The 11,173-nt window shown below is 51.2% G+C and overlaps 3 protein-coding genes across 3 annotated transcripts; 2 read left to right on the forward strand and 1 right to left on the reverse strand.

Annotated features, from left to right (window-relative positions):
- Positions 1 to 27: 27 nt before the first annotated feature.
- On the reverse strand, positions 28 to 3,355 carry N7515_009309 (PHD finger domain-containing protein; the record flags this gene model as incomplete). Its single annotated transcript, XM_056670053.1, has 4 exons — positions 28 to 1,303; positions 1,377 to 2,789; positions 2,845 to 3,016; positions 3,310 to 3,355. 4 exons carry the CDS (start codon positions 3,353 to 3,355, stop codon positions 28 to 30), a joined length of 2,907 nt encoding a protein of 968 aa, XP_056517852.1.
- Positions 3,356 to 6,460: 3,105 nt separating this feature from the next.
- N7515_009310 (uncharacterized protein) lies at positions 6,461 to 7,464 on the forward strand (the record flags this gene model as incomplete). The annotated part of the gene is made up of 2 exons (XM_056670054.1): positions 6,461 to 6,717; positions 6,780 to 7,464. 2 exons carry the CDS (start codon positions 6,461 to 6,463, stop codon positions 7,462 to 7,464), a joined length of 942 nt encoding a protein of 313 aa, XP_056517853.1.
- A 2,482-nt stretch (positions 7,465 to 9,946) lies between these two features.
- Positions 9,947 to 10,871, forward strand: N7515_009311 (uncharacterized protein; the record flags this gene model as incomplete). Its single annotated transcript, XM_056670055.1, has 2 exons — positions 9,947 to 10,001; positions 10,111 to 10,871. 2 exons carry the CDS (start codon positions 9,947 to 9,949, stop codon positions 10,869 to 10,871), a joined length of 816 nt encoding a protein of 271 aa, XP_056517854.1.
- Positions 10,872 to 11,173: the final 302 nt, after the last annotated feature.

Here is an 11,173-nt window from a genome sequence, read left to right on the forward strand (position 1 = left end):
TTAAATCAAACAACGGAAGTGAGATGCTCACTTCTTGGTGAATTGGCGCTTTTGCGCGGGCTCCTCCGAAGCCTGGTCGTCTGAACGTGAGCGCTTGCGACTCGACGCAGGGATGCGAGGGGCGATCTCGGTCTCCGGGTCTTCCTCAGAAGCAAACAAAATAGGGGTAGAGGAGGTATCCGAAACGGGAGCAGAGGGGTCATTGACTTCAGCAGCGTCGGCGATGTGGCCTTTGCCGACGGAAGAGGCCTGGCCACCGGCCATGCAAAGAAGGGCGTCCGCGGCGTCGATCTCTCGGCCCCTAGCGATCAGGGTCCGGACAGCGTTAGAGATTTCTTCTTTGTAGGCCTCAGGGAGACCTGACGCAATATGGGCAGCGCCCGAGCTTCCAGCTTGACTCCGTTGATTTGAAAGGAACTCATCGATCATCTGCTTGGCCAAATCCAAGCACTTCCGCTCGATTTCCTTTTCCTTGAGATGACGTTTGCCGTGGTCTTGCTTGACCGCGGTGATGAAGTTGAGGACGACGTCCCCTGCAGACACGCGTGCCCTCTTCCCCCTCCAGTCGTCATCGAACCGACTCTCATCAGGGTCATCAGTAACAATCAAGTCACTGTCCATGACAGCCATCTTTCGCGGCCGCCGAACGCGACGCGGCCGCGTCTCCCCGTCAAAGGTTTTGGTTGCAACCATGTCTTCAGAGGTGACATGGTTTGGGCACATCCACCCTTTCCAGGGATTCGGTGGAGCCGCCCGGGGCGGAGAAATGCAGTCAAGGTGCCATCGGCAGGCACAGTAATCACATTGAACAATGTGCCGGCCACCGTATGTCGTGCCGGCACACTTTGCGCAACGGATTAGTTGGCCGTTGTCATCGAATTCTCGGAGATGGTGAGGATGGTCATATGACACGAGAGTGTGGCCCCCTTCCTTGGCTGGCCCCGGGACCTTAGTTAGTCGCTCGATGTGGGGCTTCAATTTATAGAAACTGAAATTTGTCGGATTGCGAGCGTAACCATCTTCATCGGAGATGGTCATCTCACCCACTCCTTCAAAATGCTCCTTAATAGGTTCAGGAACCCGGTACTCCGTTTTCTTGTAGTAGCCAGCTCGCGCGATCAGCGTCGAGAAACTGTTGCGGACAGAGCACTTAGGGCAGTGCCAATCACCTTTCGGGGGATTCTTGGGATCCAAGGGAGGATCCAAGCATTCGTAATGGTACGAATTGGGACATGTATCACAGCACAGAAGATCCCCTCCGTCGCCACACTTGCTGCACTCGTCACTGTTGTCTGGCGGCTCGCTGTAACGTATCATGTTAGCATGTAGAACAGAGCAAGTCATGTCAAGTCACATCAGGAAGGTAGTTCACGTACATGGAATTTGGCATCTGCCGAGGTGGGTGTGGTCCAGACCAATTGTTGAAACGGACAGAGTAAACAGAGTTGGACGTCGACGACACATCCGAGAGGGTCGTGTCAATAGAGAGCGAGCGTGAGCTCTCAGCCAGCTCGTTCTGGTGCCGGTCAGAAACAACTGACTCCGGAGGTTCTGAAGCCCTGACGAGGGGAAGGTCAAGAATGGACACAGTAAAAACAGGGAGGGAACGCAACCGATCAATTGGGTCAGCGGTAATTGGGTCAGTGGTAATTGGGTCAGTGGTAATTGGGTCAGTGGTAATTGGGTCAGTGGTAATTGGGTCAGCGTTGTTAATTGTGTAAAGGTGGTGAATAGCATCTGGCGGACCGATCTCATCACGAACTGCGCTGGTGGGAATGATGTCAATCTTCGACAGCTGTAGCAAACGGGCACGCTTCTGTAGCATTTTTGCGTCGTGATTGGGATCTGACTCCCACTTGCGTTTGCGTCTGTACGCGTTCTCCTCAGAACGGACGGCCGCGTTCGACTTTCCGCTCATAAATGCCTCCCGAAGTCGAGGACCGCTTGTATCACGATAGATGTCAGAGACCTTGAAGGTGTCCTCCGCGTTGATAGTATTAGCAGTAGGCTGGCCGGTCTCCTTTCCAGAGACAGGATCATCTGAATCAGGCGGGACGTAGTTCAGGTACCACTGACGGGCATCATTGTAATCGTTCTTGAGCAGTGCCATGAGAGCAAGTCGCAGTAGATTGTCAGCACTGCCATCGGAGATGCTGGCAATTAGAGACATCTTGAATTCATCATTTACTGCATTGGACCAAAGGTACAACACACTCTGAGCTGATCGCTCATTGCCACTCTCGAGGGCGTGGACGATGGCGACCTCGATGGCCGCTCGGAGTTTGAGGAGATCATATTTGTCGGACGGTGGAAGTGGGATTGACTTCAGCACGGCGACATACTCGTTATCCTCTGCACTTGCAAAGGGAACCGGCTCAACAGGGGTGACTCGGAGGCCCTCGTCGTCCGGGATGGGGGTGTTGCGATTGGTCGCGTCAGCGGGGGATACGACATCTTTAGAGATCGGGGTAACTGCCGCTTCTTTGGCAAGTTCCTCATCATAGAGCTCGACGGCGACGGAGTTCTCAACACCGCTCAGGCGCCCATATTGAACGGGGCGCGGGATGTGGGCGGTAGCGGCCGCGACGCGCTCCTCAATTTGTTGAGCGGAGAGCGGTCTCACGCCAGCAGCCTTGTATTCCGCAACCGATGGGTATTCCCCAAGCGGTCTCATTATCTGCTCAGTCTGAGGCCGAGGTTTTGGCTCCGGCCGGGCGGCCTTCTTCTTAAGCTTACCTGAAGCCGCAGGTTGAGAAGAGACCTCTCCGGACGGGGCAGGCGCAACAGATCTGTTAGGGTTAGTGCCATGCGCTCCAATGCCCTAAATTTTCAGGCTCAACTTACTTGGTCTTTTTGGTCTTTTTGGCCTTTTTCTCGGTTTTTTTTGTGCTTTTCTTTTTCTCCTTTGCCGTCTTCTTCTTTTCTCCCTGTGCGGTGTTTTCTTCCTCTGCGGTCTCCTCCTTGGCAATCTTGTTTTCCTCGTTTTCCTTTTTATTGTTCGCGGCCTTCTCTTTTCCTGTATAAAATGAATTAGCATTGATCATCTTGTAAAGTTTCAAAAGCAAAGTGGACAGGAAAAGAAAAGAAGACAACAGAGAGATGTCACATGTGGCAAATCCCCATTTCACCTGAACAATGCAACACCTCGTTGGACTCTTTCCCCAGCCGACAAGTGATCAGATCAGTGGGAGGGCGACATGATGCCTTGAGAGACATGGTCTCCGCATCACAAATGTGACAGGACAGACACAGTAAAGGCTAGGGACCAGGCGAGAGGTTGCTGCAGACAGAGAGAGAGGCAATACTTACGTTTCGCGAGAAGGCGCTCTGAGGCTCGGCGGATAGTCTCCATCATCTTGAAAACAAGGAATCAAAGTGAGTGGAAAGAAAAAGGGAAAAGAGGTGACGATCAGCAGAAGAGACGAAAGACGAAGTCGAAAGACGTAGTAAAAGGACGCCGTGAAAAGACGACGACGAACGACGGAGTTGAGAGTTGAAAGATGAAAACGAAGGCAAAAGATGAACGATGAACGATGAAACAGGAAAGAGCAAATAGAGAAGAGAGAAGTGTTATGACGAAAAGAGGAGAAAGAAGAAGAAAAAGAGACAGAGAGGTGACGATAAAAAGAAGAGACGAAAGACGCAGTCGAAAGTCGAAAGACGCAGTCAAAAGGCGAAGTCGAAAGTCGAAAGATGCAGTCGACGCAGTCGAAAGTCAAAAGACGCAGTCAAAAGGCGAAGTCGAAAGTCGAAAGATGCAGTCGACGCAGTCGAAAGTCGAAAGTCAAAAGACGCAGTCGACACAGTGAAAAGACGCAGTCAAAAGACGAAATCGAAAGACGAAGTCAAAAGAGGCAGTCGAAAGACGCAGTCGACGCAGTCAAAAGAAGAAATCGAAAGACGACGACGAATGACGAAGTTGAAAGATGAAAACGGAGACGAAAGACGAAAGATGAAAGATGAAAGTTGAAACAGCAGAGAATAGCGAAGAGAGAAGTGATATGAAGAGAAGAGGAGAAAGAAGAAGAAGAAGAAGGAAAGGAGAGATACTAAATAGTCCAGGAACACGACATGGGGGACCTTCCCTTTTGGATCAGCGTTATTGTGCTCATGTGAGTAAACAATGAGATACAATACACCTGAATCGCCTTGACTTCCAAGGTTCCTTTGCTATTGTTTCGAAGGTGTTACCCATTGTACTTCAGCGTAGAGAAACATGGCTAGGTACCTACCTCTATTGATACAATGACTCATTGATACCTATTGTGCTCTATTGATATTCAGCGTCTGCCTGTGTATAAAGGCTCAATAGACATCCCAGATAGGGCCTATTCAGCTTATCCTAGCTACGCAGCCAGTCCACCGCACACCATTTGTCGTATTTACACAGCTTAGCCTGCACAAGAGGAGATTCATGCACATAGTACTGGACTAATATCTTCTGGAGAGGCGTGACTAGAATGCGGTCCAGTCGTAGAGCCAGCAAATGACCCTGTCACCAACTTATGTTGAGCGTCAGTCTCGTCCAGGAGTATAAATGAGAGATTCCTCCTCCAATCTTTCTTCTTCTTTTCTCCATAATTTTGATTTTTCGGTTGTATTCCTTCGAGTACAATATGAACTCCAACACAGGCAACCAAGTCGCCCCCCACCACAAGTTCACAACCACCGGACCCGTCACCAAAAGTAAGTCACCTCAGCTTGCATACCTTGGCCACGTGTGCTCCCTGTATGACCCTTAACACTTCCCTTCACGTGTACACAATGATTTATTCATCCCATCCATCCACTCATCCATTCATTGCATGCATCCGTACATGCATGCATCTGTTCATCCAATACGGTGTCGACACGCTCGACGAGGTTGTGGAGGCGCCAGCTGCTACTGAGCTGGCCCCTGCCCGATCAATGTCGACGTCACCAATGATCTCTGAGGAAAGTCCGATCAAGCCGCCTCCTCCTAGGGCGGCTCGGAAGTGATCAGACTGGCCTTGGCCGACTGTCGACCAGTCAACACAGGGGAGCTTGCGAACCGCTACTCGTTCGCACCTCCAAGTGCTGTTGGCTCAGCGTGAGGAGCGTAGACGGGCAGAGTCGGCGCTCATTTCATCTCTTGAGGGGCTGCGGGTCACAGCAGCCTCTTGAGTCTTCACCTCCCCTTCTCAGGTGGCCAGTCCCGAAGACGCTGCCGCAACGGGGACAAGTGACAACCCGTGCGGGGGTTAAGGTCACCGAAAGGGTTGAGGACGCCGATAGCCTGGCAATGCTCAGCCTGCAGCCAGGAACAGGCTGCAGGAGAGCGGCGGGCCAAATCAGGGGGCAGAGGGACGGCTTCTGAAGTACTATAAGATACAAGACCCAATTGAACTCAGAGTGAGGCCCGGAGACTGAGAGAGATAAATCACCATGGAAAGTAACACGTCAAGTGTGTACCTGTAAGTGTTAACTATACACAATGTGAACAGGACATAAGACATAATTACAGTATCGGATGGTCTCTCTCACTTTTGTCTGACTACCTAATTGTCTGTAATAGGGGGTACGCGTGTCACGTGACTCTCGTTTGTGGCATCATGCATGTAGGTCCCAAAATTTTTGGATGTCAATCGGTGAAACCCGGCAGATTAGCATCCCCCACCAATCAGATACCGGGAATCTATATCTACTTGGGGGTCACAAAAGAAATAAGAATCAACGGCGCAACGCTCAGCGATTGAAGATTGGCATCGTTGAGGTCGAGTACCAGTATGAGAGACGTCGCACAAAGAGGCGTGCCGGACTTGAGAAGCTACCTAGAGAATACAGGGTAGAGATGGGAAGGCCTAGTTTTATGGGTAGTTACTAGTGATTAGAATCACCGAATTGATCGAGGCTTCCATGAGCTTAGGTCTTCCCTCCTCCCCTTTTTTCTTTAATGAGCCATGGCCCATGAAATTTGGTCTCTTCGAAGGACTAAATTTTGTCTAAATTGCAGATGGATCTCTGATAGGGAGGATGGCTAGCAGTGTAGATTTAGAACTGTCCAGTCTGGGATCTGAGCCATGGAGGTGAAGACTTCTCTGTTTCCATAACCTAGTTACTGCTTTTCATGGCGTTTACATGGGTACCCTCACATCTAGCTTGTATACCTAGTTTCATATTTACTTAATATAGATGTTCCGAAATCTGATGGTTCCTGCCCTGGTGAAGTCGTGGTTTCCTTACCCTAATCACTCTCCGTGGCGTTTCCATGGCCACTACCGCACCTGCCTTGGTATAGGTTCAGTTTGCTGTGCCTTCCTGTTGACTACCTCGTTGCCATGAACGGTCCCAAACAACATTTATTCCCCCATTTCCTCTGACTCTTTGCTTTCTTTTCTCCTTTCTCCTCGGGCTCTCCATTGCCACTGGCTTTTTCTCACTTGCTTCATAGCATCTGATACCACAAAGCAACTGCCAATACTTCATATCATTCTGCATCATGCACTTCACCTATCTTCCTCCGCCCGCTCATCTCATTCCCCGCTGCCGCGACGCTCCCCCTCCGAAGAAATCCTGCCTTGTCAATGTGGATGAGGACCTGGAGGAGCTCCCATCTGACGAACCCTTCGTCCGGAAGCCTGTCCACTTCGCGGATGATGTGGACCTCGTTCAGGTGAGAGTGATTACAGCCCGTCACCTCCCCCCGCGTTGCTGGCGTGAGAACACCCCGCTCCTCGGGAGGGTGGCTGAAGACAAGTGGCGGAAGGACCTCATCAATTACTCGTCCATCGGTCAGCCAACAACAATCGGCTCCCCAGCCAGAAGTTGAAATCACCGAAACACCGAGGACCCAAAGCACGCTCTGCTCGGCCGCACGTGCGATGTCCCGGTCGTTTCGGTGCTGCGTATGCCACTGAGCCCAGTTATCCCCGGTTCGAACCTTCCTCGGATGGTTCCCAGGCTACGCCTGGAGCCGATTGTTTTATTGGTGCGACAATTTCCTTCCGTGGGCAACCACCAGTGACAGCTGAGTGCGGACCACTGCCAGTGATCCTTCAGGGATTAACCATTGAACATGCCATTGACGGTTCACATGCTCCGGCTTTTGACATGTCGAAATTGTCAAGTGCGCTTCCTGCGAGGCACACCCTCGATATGTCAGCGCTGCAGCATGCACTCCCTGATCTGGAGGCTCCTGGGACCGCATTCCAGATGGCTGCACTGGTGGAAGCCCTGCCCAATCTAGACGGATCATGCTCCTCTGGTACATCGCCCCTGTCGCCTGTACCCAAGTCCTTGGCTGCGCCATTCACATCCCACTCTCCTGAGGCTGGACATTCACGTGTGGTCGTCCAAACCCGCGTCCAGGTCGGGCCCATGGTCCGCGCCTGGTCCAGCCACCTCAGTTGGGTCTTGTTTGTGCTGGCGTTTATCTTCCCAAGACTTGCGCCAGCCATGCCAGCCGTATATGCGTTCATCCTGATCGCTGCGGCGTGTACCTGATCCTGATAGCCAGTCCACAGGGTCCACTGCCTCGTTCACAAAGGCAGGGCATGATTTCTTCGTCTTTTGTTCCTGTTTTGCTTTCCTTTTTTTGTTTTCTTCTTGTCTCGAGGCTTTTGCCGTTTGCTTTTTCGGAAATTCAAAGCCCCCCAAAAATAGCCTGTTGTTCGTGCTTGCTGGCGTCTGGCGTTTTGTTTTGTTCTCGTCCCGAGGCCTCTGCCCTTTAACTTCTATTTAGGATCGAAGGCGAGCGTTTCTGTCTGTGATCGTGCGGAAGGCAGCAGAACGCGTGGTGGCTTGATTGTGTGGCGACAGGAGTAAGTCTGTTCTTGGGCTCTGATGGTTCTGTGAGCTGACTGGAATAAATTACAGGTGGCTGGTCGGTGTCGCTGCTGCAGGTAAGACCGATTGAACGTCTCTGTCTGTGAATATGCGGAAGGCAACAGAGCGTGGGGAGGCTCAATTGGACGGTGACTGGGGTAAGTATCTTTCCTTGGGTGTCTGATGCTTCTGTGAGCTGACATGGTCATCAATTGTAGGGGGCTGGTGGGTACCGTCGCCAAATTCGATCAATCGAACGTCTTCGTCTGTGAACGTGCGAAAGGCAGCAGGGACGTGGGGTGAGACTGAGCCGAGGATGTGGGTGTATCTGTGCTTCATAGTTCACGTACGACAAAAATCAAAACTACTTTCCGATGTGTGATCGTCTCTCACTGTAAATGACTGAGCCGGACGAAGCTTCTGCTGTCCTAGATTAGAGAAGGTCGAGGCCCGAGGTACTATCTGTACGAGGCTACCATATAAAAGGTACTTTAGCACGGAATATCTTCTCAAATCCTCATGGCCCTGTAGATAGGAAAGAATGAATGGTACCTAATCTCAAAATCTACCTCATGGTGTCAACTTGATGTTTGATGCGACAGGTCACAGATCCATTGCAGTCCAACATGTGAACGCAGAACGATCAAAGAGCCCTCCCCGTCAAGTTTGGGGATCCTGTATCGTTGAGAAAAATGAGAACTTTCCATGGACTAACATCCCATTCACCATTTCACCTGTTGTCATAGGTACTTTTCCGGTCAATACTTGTGAGGTAGTTCGAGAATGATACTGTGTAAACGACGGGACCTTTCTTGTTCACAAATCACAATCCCGCCCGGGAATAGGCCCTAGCGGGATATATCACGTGCACATCCACGTGATAATCCTTGCCCGCATTGCAGCGTCGATATAAGACCCATGGGGGCATTTCACACCCACACCAACCCACAATCCTTCTCAGGGCCATGAAGGGACTTGATGGAAAGGTTCCCCTGGCCCCGGCCTCTTTCCCCCAGACATGCGTGACCTAGCCTGCCCGCATTGAAGCGTTGATTTAAATATCCATTCCAAAGATAGGACGAGCGCCACGTCTTGTCACGACTCACGGCCGTGGATAGAAGTCAATCGTTAACAAGAGAACCGTAGATACTCGATACATAGATCATTTTCATGTAGCTTGCCTCCGATGCTACCTAGACTTTCCTTCTCCTACTTCCTTCTCCTACCTAGTTCGTAAGTCAGTAGTGTTGGCAACGTCGTCAACCGTCGTGATATTGTCGTCGGCCGTCGCGGCTTGTTGTTGACACTCATGACATTGTCCACTGTCAGTGGTCTAAGACTCGCGGTTCGCAATCGTTTGCATTATATCCTCGGCGTCGAGCAGATAGAGCACCTATTGATCGGTTCAGCCAGCTGTTGTGTTGTTCTTCAGGCACTTCCCATCTCCCACCTGTGCCTTTCTTCCAATTCTCATCCTTTACCATCCCATCGCTTCATTTGAACTTGATTTAAAAACCCATCCAATAGCTTGATTCGAACTTGATTCAAAGACAATCAAGCATTTCTCGTGTTTCCCGTCTCTTTCTGTGAAGGTAAGTAGACTTCAAAGACCCGAGTCATCCCTCGAGCTATCCTTTTGTCTGATACTTGCACTTCAAGACAAAGCTAAGCTCGAGGTGGAAACTGAAATGTGCCATTTCCTCTGCATGCGCAAGATACTAATATGAATGTTAGTGCTAGGTACGTCTTCGGTTCGAGGGCAGATGATTCGATATAACTGGTTAAGGGAAACTGGAAAGTCGAGACTGGCGTGGCCGATGAACACTGACGCTGACGCCAGGCATGGTTAGGACGACAATATGCCGAGACCAAACACCGGTGCGTCTAACGCCGGCCTCCCTGTAGAGGGCGACGATGACAATGTAAGTTGTCCGCGACGGCTACCTCCCATACCTCGTCATCTGTTTGACCAAATATCTGACAAGCACTTCCATAATCCTAGATTGGAAACCATCCTCTGGGTAGTTTTCATCAATCCTTCCTTGAGACGTCGAATTCCCGCGACGAACAGTCGCTAAGTGACTTTCTTGCTTTGTCTGACTCGACCGGGCCTGTGATCACCGTTCCTAGAGAATACCTTGATATTATCGCTGAAGACAGCATGCTTTCCTCCGAAGGCTCTCCTTCGCACTGGCCCCAGTTCGTTCAAATTCTCGGTAGGTAATCTTCCAACATTCTGTTTGACTTTGCTGCTTTGCTCCCAAGTCACCCCAAGTCAGAAGCAAACGTCTCACCCTCTGATTCTAACAAACCATCACATCCCAGCTGAAGATCGAGACGCCACCAGTGAGAATACTCTAGTGAGAAGTGGTGCGCCGTCTCCCGACCCAAATACTTGGCACCTCCCTCCTTCGAGGCGATGGGAAGACGAACGATCTGGCAGAGTCTGGACACGCCCGTCAAACCCCATTTCCGAGGGGCCTTTCGTGATCTACGAAGATCCTCCTGGTCGTGAAGTGCCAGTGATCGAGCCAGCGGAGCCTGGTGACCGGGCCAATAACCATGAAAATGGGCGATTTTCCGACAATGGCGGCCCTGACAAAGAGAACGTGGATCCGGCTACGATCGCGCCTGATGTCAATCCCGTCGACCCCTTTGGCCTGTCGCTGGACCCTCGCATAGTCGAATTTGACCAGTACCATGACGACTATGCTGGAGATGACAGTTGGCCCAGGATTAATGGCCGACGGGTACTGCGGACGCTCTGGACCGACCCGACCCAGGAAAGCGAGAACCACGATCTGACTTATGATAGTCAGGCAATTCAGACAGGTCGACTTAGATTAGGTAGTGACCGTCGGAGCCCCTACGCCCACCTGCCTCTGAGTGCGCCCGCTCGTCGTGCTGGTCCTCGTCGCACCGGTCCTCGTCGCACCGGTCCCCATCGCACCGCTGCTCGTCGTGATGGCGTTCGTCGTTCTCTGGACTTTGACCCACCGGAGGTCCGTCAGACCACACCTGAGATCGAGGACGAGGCGGATGATGAGGCCAGCGACGCCCGGAACGCGGAGACCGAAAATCGCTAGGTGGAGATCCCGCATTCTCTCTCTTTTGGTTGTGTTTCTTCTTTTCGTCGGGATTATCTGATCCTGATATGATACTCAAGCCCGTGAGGGGGAAATTCCCTCCATGTATGAAGAAATGATGAAGTTCCTTTGCTTTTGACATTGGGGTAGGTCTGTCACAGTCTTACCACTCTGTCTTGTGTGTGATTAGCGTCTCTTCACTCTAGCAATGTACGATTAGTTCCTGAACTCCTTGTGTTCTTTGTAGGATCTGTAATAGTGTAATTGCTCGATTCTTCCTCATGCTTCAGTTGTTTACTGTG

The sequence above is a fragment of the Penicillium bovifimosum genome, assembly GCF_028826915.1.
Source record: "Penicillium bovifimosum strain IBT 22155 chromosome Unknown utg000007l_segment0_segment0, whole genome shotgun sequence".
Taxonomy (NCBI): domain Eukaryota; kingdom Fungi; phylum Ascomycota; class Eurotiomycetes; order Eurotiales; family Aspergillaceae; genus Penicillium; species Penicillium bovifimosum.